Source organism: Tubulanus polymorphus, chromosome 2 (assembly GCF_964204645.1).
Source record: "Tubulanus polymorphus chromosome 2, tnTubPoly1.2, whole genome shotgun sequence".
Lineage (NCBI taxonomy): Eukaryota > Metazoa > Nemertea > Palaeonemertea > Tubulaniformes > Tubulanidae > Tubulanus > Tubulanus polymorphus.
The window spans coordinates 23,035,377-23,057,373 of record NC_134026.1 but is presented as its reverse complement, the minus strand read 5'-3'; the positions used below and the strand labels follow the sequence as shown (position 1 = coordinate 23,057,373).

The window sequence follows — 21,997 nt, the reverse complement described above, 5'->3', positions numbered from 1 at the left end:
GCGTTGTTCACGAAAATCATCTGTCAAAATCGTAAATCTCTGAAAATACAGCAATACATTGAGTTTTTGCCTTTATTCTGCGTATTCTACTATAACTTAGGCCACAATATGGCCTGGTGAAGCGCCCCATATAACGATGTAAGAACGATTAATGGCAAATCCAATCGAATTGAATTGAATATTCGGGACAAAAAGTCTGACAGTAGGCCTAAGGCCTAGAGGGGCCTAGCCTAGGCCTACTTATTATTAGCCTTGGCTTTTAGGCTTAGCGAGAGGCCTGATTATTAGTAAAAAAAAAGCCCAACTACTACAAACATCAGTCACAGGAGCTTGTCACGAGAGCTAGTGATCCTTAAGGGCTTAAGATTCAATATAATATTTCATTCAGGTACCGGTACCATCTTTCATAGTTACATTAGGTGAACATCCAATTGTGTAGGCATGTGGCTTATGCATTGCGCACTAAGTGTCGAATCTTAGATTGGGTTTATTCTGTCCTTTCCAAGACATACCTAACCATAAACCTGGCACCTACTATTCTTTCCTAAAAGTTCTTTCCTTAATTAGCACAAACAACATTTAAGCTGTTATCTGTTGATGTCAGTTTTAGTAGGAAATGTATTAATATCAATAGTCAATAGTCAAATTTTAAATAAAGGGTCGCATAAAAAGATAATTAGTTATAATAAGTTAAAAGGACGAAAGAGATGAAAATTGAGGAGTTACATCAAAACCTCCCACATGTTTATCTTAATTAATGTCTATGCTATGTGCAGTTAAAAATCCTCAGATAGGCATGTATTCACTTACCTAGTAGGCCTAAGCCTATTTAGGCTATGTTTAAATTGGTTTTCCTATTTAGTAGTACTGAGTTGATGATGCGTTTGTCATTGTTATTTCAGTGAATGTAACTTGATAGAATGATTTCAACATGCCGAAATTTAGCCTCGATGTTTCACATGTACATGTATTCGTCACGTCATACAGTGGTGACTTCCATGCTGAAAGACAAGTCGTATTCAACCAGGTAATCTTCTATGCTTTATGACTGAATTGTAGGACTGTTATAGACCTACTGTAGAACTGTTTTACTCGGGTTATTCAATCCAGATTTTCACTTAATTTGAATGAAATATTTGGTCCACTTAGAACCATTGTAAACTATCATTCATAATTCGGATTCTACTTAATCTGGTCAGTCCCTAGTCAGTGAGTTCGACTGAGTCTATACGTTTACTGTGTTTGCCGATATAGAAGAATATTGTGTTTGCTTCCAATAGATTTTGCCAGAATTACGAGCATGGATAGAAAGTCGGGGTATGTTGCTGCAGGAATATGACATCAGATGGGTAAGCATTTTATAGTGTTTGAGTCTTTCAAAAGGGTTATAGCTGAATGCTGATTGTCTACGTTGTTTATTCATTTTGAACGCATGTTTTTCTTTGTCGCAGGGTGATGGAGGAAAGACCCAAGATCCTTCGTTAATGGCTAAAACATCAAAGGTTATCCAAGACCTATACTTCCACAATCTGATGCCATATTTCATTAATATTACGAGGTTAAAATGAAAGATATTTGAACTAACATACGTACTATTTGTTAATTTCATTCAGATGGATCATTCATCTGATAATCCTGAAATTGTATTTATTGATAGTTGCACCTTGGAACTCGTACCATTGTGGGGAGATCATGAGGAATCCGTAGTAAAACATTACCAGGAGGGTATGAATGTGTCTGATGTTGATTTAGATTTGTTGTATGGTGCATATCGTGAAGACAATGATAATGGTAAGTGATAACAAAAATAGGTTAAACAAGGTTATCCATGGAATAGTGGAATGTAATTTAGTGACCAATGAAAAGATACTGCTCCAGGCATACATGTTAAAATTCTTAAAGGTCTGTCTTCGGAGGGTTTATATTTAAGTAATATTTCTGAAGATTTTGGGGATATGGAACATGAAGAATTATTTCTCAAAGTCCAGATTTGATTGATTTTCGTATTCAAATTTTCAGTGTTGTTCATTGTTAGAGAGGATAAGTTTCTTGAATATTTAACTTCTGAGGATCGCGATACGAGTCATTACATAACCAACCAAACGTTAAAACAGCGATTAAAAGGAAAGGTCGTTACGCCATCTTTAGAAAAGTTTCAGGTACCATTTGTATTGACATTTTCAAATAAGTATTTTGCATATCCTGAAAATATACAAATTCTGTTTCATAAGTACCGGTATATTTCTTTATCAGGATAAAGTGAAGAAATTTGGTTATGAAGTCACAGAGGCTGAAACATTTCGAGTTGATGACACTTTCAGAGAGCAGGTAAGTGTAGAACTCAGATCATTGTTTGTTCCAACAGTTTCAGTGGTGTTCTGACTTTGTATATTCTGAATTCTCAAGATTATTGAATTGTTACATTCTAAGATGAGTTTTAAGTCTAACCTCGTATGATTTGGTGTATTCTGAATTTTTAAGATAATGGAATTTTTCCGCTCTAAGATGAATTTTAAGTCTAACCCGGTCACCGAGTCAGTGCAAACTCCATGCGAGTTAGCTCGTCAGCTTCATGAAAATTTCATGCGAAGTAAAAGCGCTCTAATAAAGGGACGCGATGATATTTTGTCACAGGTGAGTGTCGTTAGAACTGTGTTTTAATTGATCATGTTTCATGATGTATTCATGATGTACCAGAGTGCTCATTAGTCTCTTGGAAGCCTTTGTGCCCTGATCTATAAATCTCGGACTACTCAATTATCGTTTCTAGATCGAAGATTATATCGTGAAAGGTGAAAAAGATGTTCCATTGCTTCTTCTGGGAGGGGCAGGATCCGGGAAATCGTCAATCATGTCTAAGATCGTTGATACTACTATGAACAAAGCTAAAGATCGTCGATTACCAGGGTCAGTAATGTGAATGGCTTTAGAATTGTCGTCATAATATCTATTGGATTGTCTAAAATTGTGTGCCGTAAATATTGACAGGGTCGGTGCACAAGTATGGCGTGTATTTTATCATTTTGTCGGTGCCATTCCGGGATCGACCGACCTTGAACGAATGCTGAAACGTTTTCTACGCGAAATGGATATTGTAACCGTACGTATTCAATAGCATAATGCTTCATAATCATAGAAAAAGTCTTCCAGAAAACATGGCTGCCTCTTTCATATCTCCCTCTAACATCATCAATGTTACTTTACTTATTTTAGTATATGTTAATTGTTAATGACTCTCATGATGATAATTTTTTTGCAGGCAGCCATGTTTTCTTAATGGATCCTGCTAATGTCTTGGTAATAGTATCAGATAAGATATTTTGTTTTGACTTCTGTTAATAGGAATCTTCTATGCCGAAAGATTTGTTAGGTGCTTGTCAGATGTGCTGCCATTATTTGGCTAATCCAGCTTCACCTCCTACTGTTCTATTCATAGAAGATGTTAATCAGGTAACAAAAATACATAAGACATGCATAACTGTGTTCTTCATATTAAGGAGTTGTAGTATGTTACAGGTATTATCACTGCAACTTATTATTTTGTAGTTCACCGATGGTAAAGACGGGGTTCAGTTGAGCTGGTTACCAAGGAAGCTGGGTCCGAACATGCGCTGCGTGTTGTCTATGATTCATGATTCGCTGCACCATAAAATGCTTGTGGCGCGAGAAACAAAACCACAAGAACTACAGATATCACCTCTCGATATTAATTCCCGAAAGGTATAGTTAGCACTACCTTTCTAATCGCATCAAATTATTCAATGACTGATTATTGAATTCTAGTATGCATTCGTTTTAATTCGTTGCTTTTTGTAGGAAATAATAACAGAAATGTTAAGTCGTTACCACCGTGTATTGACCTTACCACAACTGACTACATTATTACGCAAGCAATCATCGGAGAATCCACTTTGGCTTTCATTTGCTTGCGAGGAACTTCGACTAGTTGAAGATACACAAGACCTGACTGAAAAGATTGAAAGTCTTCCCGAAGGTCTTCTGAAGTATGTATCGCAAAGAATGTGTAATTGTAGCTAAAAGAACTGGTTTTGAACTTTCCCAAACTGATTTTGAGAAAGTGTACTGTGATAACCTTCTCGTTTATATGAGTTAGTCTGGCATTTCTTGTTGATGATGAATGCATCCTTGTTTAACTAATATATCCTCATTGTAAGTTAATCATATTGTCGCTCCTTAATCCTTTCCCGTGCTCATTATCACATCATAAATTTCTTCGAAATTCTTGATATACGTAGGCGCTGCACTTGGCGTGAACTAATGGATTTACTAATGAACAGTGACTACTGAATAGTTAATCAAAATATGACACAGTTTTCACAATGAAAATATTAAATTTTACTTACTTATTTTAATATTTCATGATAGAAATGATTCACGTAAATGAAAATTGGCGCCATCAACGTTTTAATATGATTTATCTATGATGTATTGCAGTTTGTTGGAAGAGGTTTTGTCACGATTTGAAAGTGAGCCTGATGGACACTTAATCCAAGCAACACTTTGTTTGCTGGAAGCGTCTGCAGCAGGCCTTCTCGAATGTGAACTTGTCAGTATCCTCTCGGCTGATAGAAATTTGATGCCTCCTTCACCATACGAAGAAAAAGGTACAGAAACTAATTGAGTGCTGAATTCTAGAAATAGTGGTATGAACGTTGCAATATGTTTGTGTGTTGTTTGTAATTTCAGATGAGCTGGAATGCTCTGAAAAGGAAAAGTCCCAGTCTTCTCAGAACGAAGCTCACATTGAGAAACGTTGGGTATCTGTGTTTCAAAGTATAAAACCATTCGTGCGCCCATACGGGGATGGCAGTGATGGACGCATTGACTTTCATCACCGCGCTGTCAGTAAAGCTGTTCGCACAAAGTAAGCCATTTTAATAACATTTGTGTAGAAAATTAAATCTCTTCTGGTTCATTCTACTCAACTTTCAGGCATAAGTTTGAATTTGAATTCGTAATATTTGCTTTTAAGTATTGTTTCATTTATGAACTTGAAAATAATAAATATCTCTTCATGCAGATATTTTAGACAAGGCTCATGTGATGAAGATGACATATCGGTCAATACGCATTATTGGTGGCATAGCAAGTTGGCTGATTTCTTTGAGAATGTTAAAAATATTGACAGAAAAGTTGAAGTGAGTTCATGTGTTAATGTGTACCGTAATTAATCACCTTTGTGTACCACAGTAAAGCCTCATGGTTTAATGTGTACAACTTAAATATTAAGCCAGTTAACACTGTTAATAGTCTGGCTCCCACACAGAATGATACTGCTGATTGTGAGAATTTTCGGTCTGTACGTAGACAGAATCCAAATTCTGAAATTGGAGCCATATATGTTACTATCAAACCTTGAAAATTTCATACAATCCTCATAATATTCAGTATTTTACTGAAAATTCGGATCTGGGAGCCAGACTATAAATTCGAAAATGGAATTCAGTATGATGAATGAAGTTTATAAATGTTGAACTGATGCGTCTTACTTTGCGGTCCCCTCCTCTGAAAGAAACCACGAACCTAGCTTATTGCCCGGATTGATGAGATGAATATATCTACAGTAATTGCTCATTGTTTCGACACTGTTGACATTTAAAGAATATTTTTAATCGATTAATTTGATTTTCTCCCAATCGCATCAAAACCAATAGATCATCTGTTTTCTATAGGAATATCCACATCAGTTGAAAAAATTAGGTGACACCGGTCGTTTGGCTCGCTGTCTAACAGATTGGAGTGTGTTTGACAAACTCTACAATGAAGAGTTTAGTGCTCAACTACTGTTATATTGGAGAGAGGTAAGAATCGTGTATTTTATGATTGTATCTTCTTGAAAAAATCAAATGGAGATTATTGGTCTGTGCTCTTTCTATTGAAGGTTGGTGAATCCGAGGATCTTGTCACTAATTACACCGATGCATTAAAACAGCTGGAGACCTCCCCTAGTCAAGATTTATCTATTGTTGCTTTGAGATATCAGCATGTTGCAAGAATTTAGTAAGTAATTTCTGACTCAAAAGTGTTGCGATGTTGTAGGTAGGTGTTATACGTAGGGGAGGTGTCTCAGATAAAGAGCTAATCAGACAAACACATGGGATGTGTTAATATTAAATCACTTTGATATTAACGAAATTGAAGATAGAATTATATATAACTATTTAATCTCTCTACAGTTGATCTAATGTGATTATATTTTTGTGTTTTGATATTTTCATGTAATACACTTGGTTTCAGGTTTTATGATGAGTTTTATCTGATCTGTCAGTCCGTCAGTTTTATCCGATCATTCAGCAGATGATGAACAATGTTAAGAACTCAGCAATGAAATCAGCGAAGAAAACTTAATGAATAAACCATGTTATTTCTCTTGGATATTAGTTTACTTTCTTATTTCAGTTTGCAAGCTGGTAAATACAGTCATTCCCTTGAGTTGGCACGTGATGCCCTCAAACTGGAAGAGCAAGAATTAGGCCGTCGTTCAGAACGTATGGTTGAATTGTTCAGTCTTATGGCAGAAATCTATGATGAAGTATGTATGCTGCTAATTTTCTTATTTGTCAAGCTACTGGCAGCGATTAGCCATTTTACTGACAGTAATTATTTTCTTACAGAAATTGAAATTGAATGATTTTGTATCACCGACTCAGCTACCCGACCTGAAGAAGACTATATCATTCAATCGACAGTCCATTGCGATTAGGAAGACTCTATCTGGTGACTACCACAAGGTAACAAATATATATTCAATGTGTGCAATTTGAATAAATTGGTTTTGATCGAGAGAAATCAAATATGTCTCGAAAATTGATTCGGCATTGATTGAATACTTTTGTTCATTTATGTTTTAGTTCAAACTCGGAATGAGCTTGATGAAGTTAGCATTCAGTTTAGAAAGTTGGGAGGCGTGTGGTGCAGATGAAACTTTGACAGGTGCTGATGCTCTCAAAGAAGGCAATGAACACATCAAAACAGCTTTGCATATATTCAAGGAATTGAACGACGAAGGCCATTATGCCGAGGCATTGATGACGAAGGGTGTTTTGGCAACCCGAGGAAGCAAGGAACAATTAGAGGTCATATACTTAAACATTGTTTTTTTTTGAATGGGTTTCTGAGATTATGAAGCTATGATACGCTGTGATAAATCAATCATTATTTAGCAATTTGATTAAGCAATTTTATTTAGCAATTGTAATTTCTGTACCAGGATGTGAGCTTTTTAAGAAGATCGATAGAGCAATACTGTATTCTGTACCTTATTTTTTTCATATTTCAGTATTATAATGAAGCAATGGATATCTGTATGCAGCTATACGGTGAAAATCACATTCTAGTGTCACGTTTATATATAAATATTGGTATCGTGTACGAGGACAACAAAAACTTTCGAAAAGCATATGAATATTTCAAAAAATGGGCGCAAGTTAGCGAAATCGTGTTGGGCCCTTCGCATCCGAAGACTCTACGCGCGAAAGGCGTTCTGAAAGAGGAGCGATATCGCCGGATAGCGCAGCAACTCGGGGAGTCGTCTGAGCCACCCGCTGACAATTACTATTCAAACATACCAGATACATCCGCCGAGAATAATCCCGTGATCATACTCGACGGGATGCAAGAAATCGAGGAGGATGAAGATGAAGATTACTGGTGGAGTAACAGCGACGATGAAGGGAATGATGATGAAGATGACGATGCCGATATTGATTATATGGATGAACTTTATTACGGAGATTTAGATGCGGACGGACCGCTCGGTGAATTCCCGTCTGACGAGGACGGTATTGAGGAGCCGACTGTTTATACGGGTACTAGTAGTGATAATAGTCCCAACACTCCTAATAGTCCCGGTCAACCTCAACTGGACAATCAAAACAATGACAATTCTATATCGTAACTATCATTTCTATTGTAAGGTTATAGCTTAAGTTAAATTTCTAAAGTCTCCTCCAAAAAATATGGAAATATGGCTGCGTTGAAGTCCTAGTGTGTCATTGAAAAATTGCAAGAGGATTTGCTTTTATTTTGTTCGGTGGCAAAGCCTAACTGGTGAATAATCATAGGTATTTAATCAGGGGTACTTCAAACTATGCCATTAAAGCAGCTTTCTATCATGGAAGTGTTTACTACTAAATTTGATTAAACTGACTTACGTGGAGGCTTAGAAAAGTATGACATATGTTAGATTGATAACCAAGCTCCCATTTATTTAAATACAGAATAAAATTGTTCACCGTTCTTACAGATAAGACTCGAGTCATTTCCAAATGAGTCAAATTTAGAATGAGGTTCAGGGTTCCAACAAAGTTCCCTTGTTGCCATATTATCTATGTCTACCCTGGTTTTCTGTTGAACTAATCTGATCTAAAAAGCAAGGAGCGGCGTTCTTGCTATCGATATCGATTAATGATTAATCCATGTGTGAATTTTTATGATTGTTGTTCCTAAAAATCTACTCAATATTTCGTTTGAAGTATGTTGAAAAAATAGTATTTGTTTTCAATGTGTAGTTTTAGTTTTTAACAAGTTGACGGATTCTAATCCATTGAAAACCCCAGGAAAATCTGCTTTTTACATCATGCTATATGTATATGTAGATATTTATGTGCTTAAAAATTTCCATGGACATAGAAATCGGTTACTGCTTGATACTTTTTTATTGCAACTGGTGATCAAAGATTCCTCTCAATTGTTTTCTACAAAAAGCTGCTAATGTTCCTTTCTACAATACACTCATAATTACTATGTAGGAATTAGAATTAGAATTTCAGCACTCAAATGTGGAATTTTTTGTTTTGCAGAAGGGAGAATATTGAATTGTTTTCTATTGCTGAACATACGCTCTAATATTGTTACCGGTAGTTTCAGTTTTGGGATTAGGTTTCTAAGCTAAATACTGAAGATCAAGATCTCCCAAATTGCATAATGTAAGGTGATATTCTGTGACAAATACGAAAGAGTGTGTATGATAATACCTGAAAAGCAGTGAATGAGCGCATTTGAACTGTATTGAATAGGATTCTTGCGCTATGTAAATTTCATTTATTATATAGATGTATTTATGCACGCGTAAAAAAGCTGAATACTTTTTTACTACTCAACACCAACACTTATCTGGTGTGAAGTTTGTAGCCCGTATGGCATATCTTGAAGTTGAGGTAGCAGCCACAAATCATGAATCTTTTAAGGATTATATTGTACTACTGTAAATCAAATTAAGTTTTTTTCCTTTTTTGCACAGTTTATATCTCATTAAAAAACGATAAATGCAAATCAAAGGTTTTGTTCTGAAACAAGAAACTTGTATTAAGAATTTAGATTCACCAATTCTGGGAATAGTAAAATCAATTGGTAATGTAACATTTTTTTTCGTTACAATACGTAAGTTGTTGAAATTAGCAGATTTTTGTTTACTACTTACAAAGAGACCGATCGCACAATAACTGGACAGTTAATCCCCGTGAAGTGGTAACGCTCTTTTCTGGAATTACTCTGGTTTTCCGCGATTCATGCGGAGTCAAAAGTAAAGTGCAGTAAATCGCGTTATCACCGAGGGATAGACCGGCACTGCTTTGAGAAACGTTGCTTTTCGAGTTCCATGTCTAAAGCTGGATATTATTTTGCTCGTATTGACTATGTTAGTCCGATTTAACTATGTATCAAATAAACGATTATGTTTCGTTATTTTTCATTTGTTTCCTTAACTCTCTTTAATACTGCCAATATGCCAGGGTTCAGTCAACGGCAGGCTTGGTCCCGGTCTTGTAAAGTCTATTTCGGCATAATCTCCGCTGCTATCGCCTAACACTATTTTCGGTTCAGACGTTAACGAACCGAGTCTAAGGTAGATAGTTCCATCATGTGCGACACACTGGAAATTGAATAAATGTGTGGGATAAATGTCGCGAAAGAAATATTGAACAGTTGGTCGAATCATAATTGATTCGATTCGGCATCAAACGACAAAATGATTCTGAATTAAATGACAAAGTAACATTTTCTCTTTCGTCTATGTAAAGTCTATATCGATTCTGTACGTATATTTGAATGTACCATTCTGGAAAAGTTTCTTCTATAGAATATAAAAAACCTACCACGGCATTATCTTCTTCGTCCGAGCAGTCGAGTTGATAGATCGGGTTAACGTAGCGGTTAGTATTTGTACTAGAGTGCGAGGAATTGTGATGATTCCGCCGAGGCAGGCTCGACGACCTATCAGATGAGCTGACTAGAGCACGCACCGGCGAATCGTAGTCCCATGGCTGCGGGCTCGGCGGGATGCAGGCCATCGACGTTGACGAAGTTGACTCGTTTATGACTGCCGACCTTTGCTGGAATAAACAAGATTTACAGGACGATCAAATGATAGGCCCTACACAGAAATCTGAAACTATTTTTACTTATGAAGCATAAGCAAATTGTGATTGCTTTTCCGGGTTTGCGTCGGTAAATATGTTTCACAATCCTGACAGCTTTTGTATCAGTGACTCACCGATATACATACTTTGGCTATTCTGTCTAGGTCGAGAATAGGATTTCTTCGCCTAACTCCTGCAATATCTGTATTCCCTATAGTTCGGTTTCCCTGGGATTTGTCTATAATGTATATATAAGTCATTATATCCTTTTTCAAGATTTTTCTGATTTTCTAATCATGATTTATAAGACATCTAGAATATTGCAATTACATAGAGGATACTTACTCTTTTTTCGAGCAAAGCATGCTAAGACCAATACACTTATTAACAACACCGCGCCTAGTCCAATACTGCATCCATAAGCGAGAACCGTAAAAATGTGCACACCCGTGTCTACCATTGGAACTGTACTGTTTGAAGGACTAACTGTTGTAGATTTTAACGACGTGGGTATATTACTATGAGTAGTTATGGACGACGAAATTGATGTCACGGAAAAGTGCGTAGAACGTGGCCTAGAAGATGTGCTCACGGTTGAAGATCTGCTGATTTTAGCGGACGTTGATTGTGCGATAGATGACCTTGTCGATATGGTAGAGCTAGGAGACTGAGTGGCTTTATGGGGTTTTAGACTAGTCACATTCGCTATTTCATTCGAAGATAAGTTTTCATCCGTTGTTGTATTATTCTGATGAGTTTCAACCACAGGTTCTTTGGTTGTCGTTAAGTTGCCTGTGAAAACGTTCTAATTTTTTTACTATTTGTCATTTCTTTGTCCGTTAATTTGGATGGAAAAACTTGAATCATACGGGGAAAGAAAGATCTCTTATAGAAATACGTCAAGCAGATCGAACTCACGCAGATTATTTAAAAACTGGATTCATATGAATGCCTTAGTTCTTATTGAATGAATTTATCATTACAAAAATTACCTACCTGTTGATACTGTGGTCATTTTAAGAATCGAAAGGTAGGCGATGAAAACTAAAAGACCGTTAAAATGCATCGCGCAGTCCATCGCTCAGTCATGTGATAACACCAGTAAGGTATGTACCCATTATTCAGCGTACTGCCTGCTTGTTAGAAGCTCGATGGAATTCGATTTAAACTGATTTTGTATACCCGCATCCCATGTAGATATAACTTCCTTTTCGAAACAGCTGATAATGGACAAGGATCCGAGATAATATTTTTCAGTGAAACCATTTTATTCAGGGCCTTATCAACAGATCAACAGACCTTCATGAATTTGGCATATCCTTCGTTACGGATTGAAATATTGGGAAAGGTCACAAATGTGCCGAGGAATGGGGCATACGAAGAAAACAACGCATAACATGCAACAACTTGTTTCTATTGCCATTTTTACACTGCTCTAGAGTATCGACATTGTTTGAACTTGGAGTAATTACTCAAAGGCTTGAATGACGCAGCGTGGACAACGATTTACATCAGTCTATAGCGATAGCTAGGATATGGCTGTGCTGTTTACGCGATTACACCGCGGCCAAACAGACAGGGTTCAGGCCTTTGAATCGATGAATCGAGTAAACCATAATGGTTACCATTCCAAGGATAGATTCCTTGTTCCCTAGTACGATCCAACACCATGCCAAAATTGAAAGAATCGAGACAATTTCTTACCATAAGGAAAGATTATGACTTTCTATGAATTTTCGATTGTATTTCGACCCTGGTCCAGTTTTGGTAATTTCAAGTTGTCAGTATGAACGAGAGGACGTATTAGAATCCGGACGCCCCAAAGTGGCTCTTGTGAAACCAAATTCATAACATGAAAAGATGAAATGATTCGTTCGGCTGTTTTGAAAACGCCACTTATTATCCAATCGTTTCAATTAACACCTGCAAGCGTGCATATATATCGTGGGCAAGGCGAGCAACATGCACTCTGTAATCGAACCACGCAAGCTGGAAACGAGGTAAGATGTTTGAATGTAGTTGTCCCTTTTCAAATTGTTTTCGAGTCATGAATATCGATTTTTTCGATCATTCAAATACTTTGGAATACACTTCACAGAAAAATATTTTGTTTTGATTTGATCGAACGGATAGCATATCATGAAATATGAGCATTTGAATATATTGGTAAATATCATTCGATATGTCTAATATTTGCCTAAATGAATTATTTACATTTTTTTAGGTCGAGATGTTCGACGAAGATTTAATCATTGCAGTCAATTCACTTTACCTACAAATGATATTTCGAATAGTTTGTTTGTGTGCATTGGTTGGATTAGCATTCTATCTAGCCTACATCAGTCAGGATCGCAGCCGGTATCAGTACCCACCAGGACCATTCTCCTGGCCAATCATCGGTAACCTCGCTACGATAGCCCGGCGGCCCGTGGAAATGTATCTCGTCATTGAAGACATCCGTCGAGTTCATGGCAACATATTCTCGCTATATTTCGGAAACAAACTGGCTGTGTTTATAAACGGTAACGCCGCTGTCAAAGATGCCCTAGTAGACCATGGCCACATGTTCAGCACCAGGCCCAAATCAGCAATGCGCATATGGGGAAAATTGTTCAAACGAAAAGGTTCGTATTTGCCATTCTAAATGATTCTTTCACTTCAAACCGATTGATATTATTAGAAATCATCGTCACGTCATTGACATTTTTAGGCTTGGGCATGTTACGAGGCAAAGAATTAGAAACAGTAAAGAGAGCAACAAAATCTGCGCTTCGAAACCTCAGTTACGGTTCCGCCTTCTTCAACGAACGGATGAACGTCGAAATGAGTGCTCTAAAAAATGAAATTGAAAAGAAGGCTGGTCAACCTTTCATGATCAATGATCTCGCTTTGAAATCGTTGGCGAATGTTATTTGTTCCATAACGCTAGGGAAAAGGTGAGCGAAACAAAAAACAAAAAGTCCCTATGACTCTCACGAATACGACTCAGATGCCCTAATCAAGGGTATTCTTGATTCGAAAAAAATTCATTTCATCTCAATGCCTTCGATTTGCAATTCGTTTCAGATTTGATTATGAAGATAAACAGTTCAATCAGCTTATCTCGTTAGTTTTCAAGTTCCTAAATTTTCTACACGTAGACCTGTTCGAGAATTACATACCTGTCCTGGGTTTTGTGAACCCATTTTCAAAGGTTTGTTTACTCGACAAAAGAATAAGACACCTATAAATGGCCATTATCAACGAAACGAAATGACATAAAAACAATTCATTATTAATTCTAGACAAATATTTTGATGAAAGTTCTTCAAGATACGGATGATATAATCACCCAATTCATAGAAGATCACAAGGCAACATTCGACGCATGTAAAGTTCGTGATTTCATCGATGTGTTTCTCCTACGTCAGAAGACAGACGCAGATAATCAAGTATTTTCGGGTATGCGTAACGTTTCATATAACAAATAACTACTCTGACGAAATCAAAATAAAAACGGTTAATTCTACCGATTCGAATCCATGCCCTAAGAGCCACTCTCAAAACTGGTTTCATTGACATTTACATAATACGTGTTTATAACTCACTAAAGTACACGAGTATTCGGGTTTTTACGGAGGTAGGTAATTATCTACCCACACATATGTAGTACACACGTCATATGTTATTGAAAAATAGAAACACTCATAACACTCTATTCTTTATTTCTCCCTTTCTACTTGTTTTTGAAATACAGATGAAACCTTAAAAACTATGATACATAGTTTGTTCATGGCGGGAATAGAAAGCACTCAAGTTGCCCTACGATGGTTCTGTTTATATATGCTGCATTATCCCGACACCCAGGCCAGGTGTCAGGTCGAAATTGACCAGGTAGGTATTTTATGTTCCCGATACCTACATTGTACGCAGAACCTAAGCGAAACTTGAAATATAACTTGCCGAATTGTAGAATTTCCTCGGCCAGACTTTTTTCTTAAACGACTTTTCACTTTGATATGCACAGGTTATTGGACAAGATCGCCCACCGAAAATTACGCATAGAGATGGAATGCCTTATATGCAGGCAACAATACACGAACTACTCCGACACTGCAACATAGGTATATACTATTCGTAAAACCTTCCGTCAGATTATAATGTAATAAAGTTATATACACGACTCGAAATTGATTCTATATTATGATCTTGCCTCCAGCCCCACTCGGAGCACCACATGCAGCCAACGAAGATGTCATATTTCACGGTTTCTACATTCCAAAAGACACGATGGTTTTCTTCAACTTTTACGGTATCCACATGGATGAAAAACTGTGGCCCGATGCGCATGCGTTCAAACCCGAGCGATGGCTCAACGAGCAGGGAAATTTCGTCAAATCAAACAAGGGTTTTCTTCCATTTTCAATGGGTGAGCTTAACCATCCACCCTTTCATGCTCTTTGCTTTTTTTAGTATATATACCTTAACAATAAGAATATCTGACATCTGTTTGGTATCGACAAAAAATTCATCATTATCAATGATTGATGAATAAGATTTGCTTTCGATTTCAGGGCCAAGGTATTGTCTCGGTGATCAGTTGGCAAAACGTGAACTTTTCCTTATGTTTACGAGTTTGTTACAGTGTTTCAAATTGGATGTACCGGATCACATAGAACTTCCACCATTAAAGGGGATTCAACGACTCAGTTTAGGTCCTCAGGACTATTTGATGCGAGCAATTCAACGTTGAATAAATCTTTGCATGATGTTAATTCGCCTAAATTCAAACCATTCAGGTATCTCAGGACACTGGCTCATGATGATGTTTCCTCAATCACGTACTTTATGAGCGGTTACGGTTTGCTTCTGTGATTCTATAGTGATAACTGTAACAAAGTCCAAATTACAGTAAGGATAACATGTTAATTCCTATAAAAGTGTTATGTTGTAACATATTATTGGTAATCAAATATATATGTAAGTACTGTACCTTTGTTTTCCATTTTATGACGTGTAACCGCTCAAGGCTTCGTAATAGTAATATAATTGATTCGAGATATTTCGACAGATGTTCTTCAAACAAACAACAAACGTGAATATCAGTTAAAAAGTTCGTCCTTGATATGAATTATAACTAGGATACGTGGGTGACTTGTTGATAGCACATCGACATATATCCGGAAATTACTAAAGATCTACCTGACTTTTTGTTGCATGTTGTTTTAAATGGTGCATTTATGAATGTTTTCAAGTGCGGCTATTGTTTACCTAAATGTCAAAAATTTACAAAAGCTTCATCCATTTCATTATTTATCTTTATTATATAATGCACATTAAGTAACGTTATAACTCGTGGATTCATTTCATTTCATTGGAATATTGTAAAAATATCGAACAATCTTACCTGTCGTTCTGCAGTAATTAACAATGAACAAGATGTAGAGTGAAATCTTTTTTGAATAATGATTGTGTGTACATAATGTAATAGATTCATCCATATGTATGATGAATTCGTTTATGTTCAGTTACGTAGTTTTAAGTACAAAGATTGAATATGCTATAGATAGAATATCGGCATAATTTCGGATCTGATTTTCCAATATTATCATAAAGTCTAGTCAGAACAAATATGTTTTGTAAAAAGGTACGTTCGTCCTGACACAGCATCAGCAGATGTAAAGGTATATACATATGTATGCCGCTTTTGCCTATTTCAAATTCCTCAATATCTCCCAAATGACAATTGCATTCGCCATCTCTATAGAATTTTGATTCTTCGGGGAATTTTGAGTTGGAGTCCATGTGCTACACGGCGCTTTTCTGGAATTGGTGGTTTTCCGATATAAGGCTTGCAGTTCATAGTTCTGTTGATTTCCAATTGTTTTTCGAGCCGTTATTCTTCATACTCTCCATCGTCTGGTAGGTGACGTTGTCCGTTGCCCATATTACGTTCATCGTCCTGCGTTCCGTTTCCCTTTCAAGTTGTTTTCCTCTTGCGATCAAGTGGATGGGATGAGCAATAGAAAACCCTACTAGAATAGCAATACCGACATTAATCTGAAAAGGAAATACATGCCAATGTGTCTACCTTGGATAAGGTCCTGCGGTGAGCAATACCGCAATGATGGTTCTGCAACGCGGCCCCGAAGTTTGATTGAGTTATTCAAATGGTATCAAATAATTAGTCTTAAAATACCGCATACATACCCAATGGATGCTTTCTTTTGATACGACAGTTTCATGGAGTATATCGAGCGTGTAATAATTGACACCGAAGACTCCGCCAACCATCATAGCAACGCCGACGAGGCGACCAAAAAACTCCTCCGGAAATCTACGGAACATTATACCGGAATACGAAATAACGTGTTATGAGAAACGGAACAAAAAATCAGTTTGGTTAATAATTACGGGTAAGATCTAAACATTTCTACAGGTATAGATAAATCTTAATATAGATAGTTCATAATAAATGGAGTTAGCGAAGGCAATATTTGGATTAGTGAATACACTTACACTTGGAAGATGAAACAAGCCGATGTTGCTAAAACTAGCGGTTTGTGAAGTATGATCAGCGCGTCCAAAGCGTACTTAACTTCTGGCCACGGAGCAAACACAAAACATGCTAATGTCACTGCAATTATCGTCACCAGGATAACGGGAATTAGAGCTGCTCTAACGTGAATCGTTTCACCTTTAATAGAGTGGATGTTTTAGGTTTAAGCTATTTTGGTTTAAATGGTAACAACCTTTTCACAGTTCTTTTTGGACGAATCGGAATACTAACTATCAGGATATGATTTTCCAATGGCGTATCGTCTTGCATCCATGATTACACCGACAAAAATTAACGGCACAGGTATCATTGCTATCGGAGCGTAATGAAATAGCTCATACCGATAAGTCAAGAAGACTGCTGTTAAGTTCAAAAGAAAATACTGGTTAGATTCATGTTTGAATATACTCCTTGTAATTGGTTTGTGAAAGAGAAAACCTCGCCCTTTACCTGTAGGATTTTTTTTTTCGTCAATACCGTATATCTCTTCGCGACTTCTGCTATACATCCACCAGTACTGTAACTGCATAACGGCAAACCAAAATACATGTATAATATAGGTAGCGTTGCATGATACCTTACAATACGTATCTTTATCAATGACGATGCTGACAGCTGCAGAGGAACGCCTTTCGTCCAGATCCCCTGAATCATCCGGGTCCATAGTCAGCCCTTCTAATCGCGATTGTCGATAGATTTTTTTCGAATTCATTCTGATGTGCGTGTCAGAACTGCCGAATTGTTCTAGACTGCCTTGACCCTCTGTGATATGGTGCAATGGCAAGATGGCAAGCGTTGTAATGATAGGAATTATTGCCAATACAGCTAGTCCCCAAAACAGATATCGGGTAGTGATTTCAGTGAATGAACATTCTAGCGTCTAAAAGAATAAATAGTTTAATGACTTTTCTCGTCGTAACCTGACAATCTAAGCTATACATTACATACGCGTATTATCTGAATTACAAGTTGTTATTCGAAGCTGAAAATCGAGAGCCGATTTGTAACGAGTTGAATATTGAGTACTGAACATTGAAAGCTTACGTTTATCAGTAAGAACATTCCACAACTGGAGCAAAAGCAGCCGATAAACCAGCTTATTACCATGCTCCTCTGGGGGAAAAACCAATTACATATTTGGAGGTTCGTCAACAGTATCAACCCTCCGCCAGCCGAAATAAAGGGCATTCCAATAAACAACAGTACATCCGTGTCTGAATAATTCGACAGAAGATATTGTCTTAGATTAGTTGAAGTTAAAAATATTCTGCTATATCATGGCAAGATTCGATTAAGTATGAACATACCTGACGTCGTATATGATATAAGCATACAACCAGCAATAAACAAAATACTGAAACAAATCAGAAACAGTTCAAATAGTGACTATTTCAGCATGTAAATATGAACCCTGCTTGATATGTAGGGCCTACCATGGAGTCCAGCAAGTATCAATGTCAGAACTGAACGTATACTCACATTGCTACGATGCGAATGATTCGTGTGCCCAGGTAATCATAGAGAACCCCGATTACAAGAATTAGAACATACGGCATGAAAAGAGACAACATATAGACTAAATCGTACTCCTCGGCTTCTCTCTGACAGAAGTATTCAACTCCGTAGAACTGCAAATACGCGCTGTTACTTGTTGCAGAGGTGGAATTACTATTTGGGACTGCCACCGGTGCATTATAAGCTACTCCTTTGCTCGTGCCACTGGGGCAGTAATTCTTATTGATAAATATGGAGTCCTTTTGGAATAACGGGAGTACAAAATCCCAGCCGAAAATCATTCCAGAGATTAGAATAGTTTCCAGAGTACAGAATATGATTGCACAGACTGCTCGACACGTCCCCATGATCGGAGTGTTGCTTCTTGATGTCACGTCCAGTAGAAAGCGGAATATACGTAGACCTACACGAAAATAAACGCCTGAATAATGTTTGCAAATGATATCGCTATTCGTATGACATATAATAAGTCTAGATGAGCACCGACAGTGCAAGTTAGGAACGCCCGGGTAAAAGATCAATCTCTTATCACGGCTAGGTCATACGATCTTACAGTACGTATATAAAGGCTTATAAAGGCTTATATATCGTGTAATTTGCTGGTGTAATGTTTGTTAAAGTCACGATGGAGTGCCTCTAACATCAAAATTCATGAACTAAATAAATATTTATGTCGGTATCCAAGACCGTTCTTTGCATAATTGTTTTACAATTATGCAAAGAACATTATTACGAAGTTCATTTGATTCATTATTTTAGTATTAATTTTTTATTTGTATATTTTTCATATACGTAGCATTCGATCTGGTGCAACAGATACCTCCCGTATAGTTCTATCCGGTATACATTATGCGCGATTTCGTATCCGGATTATTCAGAATAAATTTATTTCAACCCAATCCGCAAGTTTCCCATACAACACAGGCGCTACCAGCCGCCTGGAGCATACGTATCGGTAATTCCCTTGTGGATATACAAACATGTTGTCGGTAAGTATAAGAATTCCTCACCAAACGATCATTAGATAAAAAGTTGATTTGGGACTCAGGCAAATTTGTTGCCCTCGCATTAACGACCAAGATGCCACGGCCATTATCAATATAAGCAGCTTTCAGTTGATAATCATGGCATATGGGTGCTGGATAAGGGATAACAGGGTGCAACCTAAGTTTTCTTCAGAGCTGTTCTTTTTACACACGAACCGTTAGCTTACTGTTCTATAGTTTGTTCTCTAATGGGCTTGCCTTTATTTTTATCATATACAATAGGTGATATTATGTTGAATCTCAGATTTCAAATCTGGGACAATAATCCAAACTCTTTCGTTCTATCGGTTACCTGAAAATGTCTTCTCGTGCATTCCTGTACCGAGTCTTGGTAAGACTTAATTCCAGGCTCAAATTGAATCAATAACTACGGAAAAGGCTACAGGTGAACATCAAGGTTTATTTGGAATTGCAATGAAATTTGTAATTTGAAATGCCCAGGGTGCAGGGACTAGATTATAGTTTTATAGGCCTAACGCGTTTGTAACATGTTGTATGCTGCATTTGGAACGTTATTTATCCCTCACCATCGGATCTATTAAATGTGGCATTTTATAGTCAACAAAAATGTGTCATTGTAGGCAACGAACGCGGATAATGAAATAGTTAATAGCGCGTGTTCGAAAATACACGATAATCTACCAGGATTTTGGCGTAAGTGCAGTCGATAGAATTTTCACTCTATCCGATAATCATTAATAAAAGCTTTTTCCTGTAGGGTGCTGTTTGCATTATGTATTCCTCCTTTTGTCGTTTAAAGGAAACGTAATACCGTTAAGTGATTGCATGTGTCCAAATACTTCAATCATTGAAGTATTCACTCAAAGCGATGGCGCGCTACGTAAAGAAATACGAAGGGCGTACAAGACCATCTACGGAAGGGTATTGTGATATATCTTTACTTGTTATGATTATTATTCTTGCATCTCAATTTGGAATTTTTTGGAATCATTGAAAATTTCCCCTATTTTGGAGATATGTGTGAGAATCGTGCATGGATATAATAGTGTATCTATATATACATTCTCTATTTTGATTACAATATGGTTTTATTTGATATTTTATTCTAAGCGATTGCCGAATGAGATAGTTAATGCATTAAGTGGATATTACAAGGAAGCTGTAGTAGGGCTGTGTTACGAACCACGGGAATATGATGCCTATCAAATTCGAGACGCACTTACGGTACGAAAATATTCGCATCTTTTCGTCAAAAATTACTGATCCATTTACACATAGGTGATATCAATTGCAGGCCTGTTGTACTGACCACAGGTGTTTGATTCAAATCTTCGCCAGTAGAACGAATGAGGAAATGAGCGAAATAACCGAATTCTACAACAAGAGTAATGGATACATTATAAAATATAGTTTCAATCATTTCGCTCAATATTTACATCAAAGTAAAAACCGTTTAATCGTGAACTGCTCTCATTAAATGATTACGTGATTACAGAATTCAACACCGATCTTATGGATGACGTAAGTGACAAAACTGGTGGTGACCTTGGTCGTCTTCTGTTTTCGCTGGCTAATGCAGATCGTGAAGATGAGGAATCTCCTATTGACCAGATCATAGTTGAGGAGGATCTTAAGAGACTTTATAATGTAAGTATCGTCTGAGGAGTAATGACAATTAATACACTATGAAGTAAGATCATATTTTATAACTTGTAGGATGGCGATGGTCCAGATGTCATAACATTTCACGCTGTATTCTGTCGTAGAAGTATGGCCCATCTGAAGGTTGTGTTTGAGGATTACCACAAATCGTTTAGCATGACAATTGAGGATATGATTGATGAAAATGCATCTGGGGGCTTTAGAGATGGCCTCATGGCGATATGTATGTATTTTGTGTGATGCACTATATGCATGTTGTTACTACTTTATCATATTTTCAATATTTAAGTTGTACGTAAGTATAGCAGCTGGAAATCCTTTAAATCTGTTTTTGTACTTTCAGCCCAATGTGTTGACAGCCGAACGAGATACTTCAGCGGCGTATTGCATAGGTCAATGAACGGTTTGGGAACTGATGAAAGAACGTTGACTAGAACATTGATCTCCAGAAGTGAGGTGAGCATTTTGATAAGTATTATACTATTATCAAAAGACATATGAATTTATTTACTCAAAATGCTACATTTTGAATAGATAGATTTTTCGGTTCGGATAGAGGAAAGAGATTGAGATATCAAATACTATATCTACTTTACTACAGATCGATCTACAGAGTATAAGAGCATTATTTGACAGCACCTACAACGATACGTTATTCAACTATATCAGAGATGACACTTCCGGTAATTATAGACGACTGCTGTTAAGATTACTGGATGCCAAAACGGCTGAAGCTGACGGTTACTGAATTTTTTCCAATTGGTTGATTCTCTCTTATCCATAAGGTTTAGGTATGAATAAATATGGCATTCAGATGGCTATTGATTGTTTGTTAGATTATTAGCTTACCATTCAAGAGTTGCGGATTAAAAATGGAAAATGTCTTACCGGCGTTT

General features: G+C 37.0%; 5 protein-coding genes across 6 annotated transcripts; 3 read left to right on the top strand and 2 right to left on the bottom strand.

Annotated features, from left to right (window-relative positions):
* Positions 1 to 9,215, top strand: LOC141900602 (TPR repeat-containing protein DDB_G0287407-like). Its single transcript, XM_074787578.1, has 22 exons — positions 1 to 138; positions 903 to 1,027; positions 1,281 to 1,349; positions 1,452 to 1,558; positions 1,658 to 1,791; positions 2,020 to 2,159; positions 2,254 to 2,328; positions 2,482 to 2,634; positions 2,771 to 2,907; positions 2,989 to 3,100; positions 3,343 to 3,450; positions 3,547 to 3,720; positions 3,817 to 4,004; positions 4,456 to 4,625; positions 4,708 to 4,885; positions 5,042 to 5,159; positions 5,694 to 5,822; positions 5,903 to 6,021; positions 6,421 to 6,553; positions 6,636 to 6,752; positions 6,873 to 7,097; positions 7,301 to 9,215. Exons 2-22 carry the CDS (start codon positions 932 to 934, stop codon positions 7,916 to 7,918), a joined length of 3,300 nt encoding a protein of 1,099 aa, XP_074643679.1. The 5' UTR covers positions 1 to 138; positions 903 to 931; the 3' UTR covers positions 7,919 to 9,215.
* A 147-nt stretch (positions 9,216 to 9,362) lies between these two features.
* On the bottom strand, positions 9,363 to 11,531 carry LOC141900605 (uncharacterized). Of its 2 annotated transcripts, none has more exons than XM_074787582.1 (5): positions 11,376 to 11,531; positions 10,725 to 11,171; positions 10,514 to 10,617; positions 10,116 to 10,352; positions 9,363 to 9,892 (listed from the first exon to the last, which is right to left on the bottom strand). In XM_074787582.1, the coding sequence occupies exons 1-5, from the start codon at positions 11,455 to 11,457 to the stop codon at positions 9,722 to 9,724; spliced, it is 1,041 nt and encodes a 346-aa protein (XP_074643683.1). In that variant the 5' UTR covers positions 11,458 to 11,531; the 3' UTR covers positions 9,363 to 9,721. The 2 variants fall into 2 exon arrangements, with proteins under 2 accessions (XP_074643683.1, XP_074643684.1); XM_074787583.1 differs by having other exon boundaries at positions 9,373 to 9,892; positions 10,526 to 10,617.
* Positions 11,532 to 12,130: 599 nt separating this feature from the next.
* Positions 12,131 to 15,653, top strand: LOC141900603 (cytochrome P450 2B4-like). Its single transcript, XM_074787579.1, has 9 exons — positions 12,131 to 12,379; positions 12,604 to 13,003; positions 13,090 to 13,315; positions 13,446 to 13,572; positions 13,664 to 13,820; positions 14,116 to 14,252; positions 14,386 to 14,482; positions 14,578 to 14,787; positions 14,933 to 15,653. Exons 1-9 carry the CDS (start codon positions 12,245 to 12,247, stop codon positions 15,109 to 15,111), a joined length of 1,668 nt encoding a protein of 555 aa, XP_074643680.1. The 5' UTR covers positions 12,131 to 12,244; the 3' UTR covers positions 15,112 to 15,653.
* Positions 15,654 to 15,664: 11 nt separating this feature from the next.
* On the bottom strand, positions 15,665 to 18,947 carry LOC141900604 (equilibrative nucleobase transporter 1-like). Its single transcript, XM_074787581.1, has 8 exons — positions 18,397 to 18,947; positions 18,225 to 18,271; positions 17,962 to 18,131; positions 17,368 to 17,797; positions 17,149 to 17,277; positions 16,878 to 17,055; positions 16,569 to 16,695; positions 15,665 to 16,418 (listed from the first exon to the last, which is right to left on the bottom strand). The coding sequence occupies exons 1-8, from the start codon at positions 18,777 to 18,779 to the stop codon at positions 16,218 to 16,220; spliced, it is 1,665 nt and encodes a 554-aa protein (XP_074643682.1). The 5' UTR covers positions 18,780 to 18,947; the 3' UTR covers positions 15,665 to 16,217.
* Positions 18,948 to 19,039: 92 nt separating this feature from the next.
* LOC141900606 (annexin A4-like) lies at positions 19,040 to 21,914 on the top strand. Its single transcript, XM_074787584.1, has 10 exons — positions 19,040 to 19,104; positions 19,229 to 19,421; positions 20,060 to 20,132; positions 20,239 to 20,360; positions 20,550 to 20,663; positions 20,734 to 20,824; positions 20,935 to 21,086; positions 21,156 to 21,324; positions 21,445 to 21,557; positions 21,703 to 21,914. Exons 2-10 carry the CDS (start codon positions 19,413 to 19,415, stop codon positions 21,847 to 21,849), a joined length of 990 nt encoding a protein of 329 aa, XP_074643685.1. The 5' UTR covers positions 19,040 to 19,104; positions 19,229 to 19,412; the 3' UTR covers positions 21,850 to 21,914.
* Positions 21,915 to 21,997: the final 83 nt, after the last annotated feature.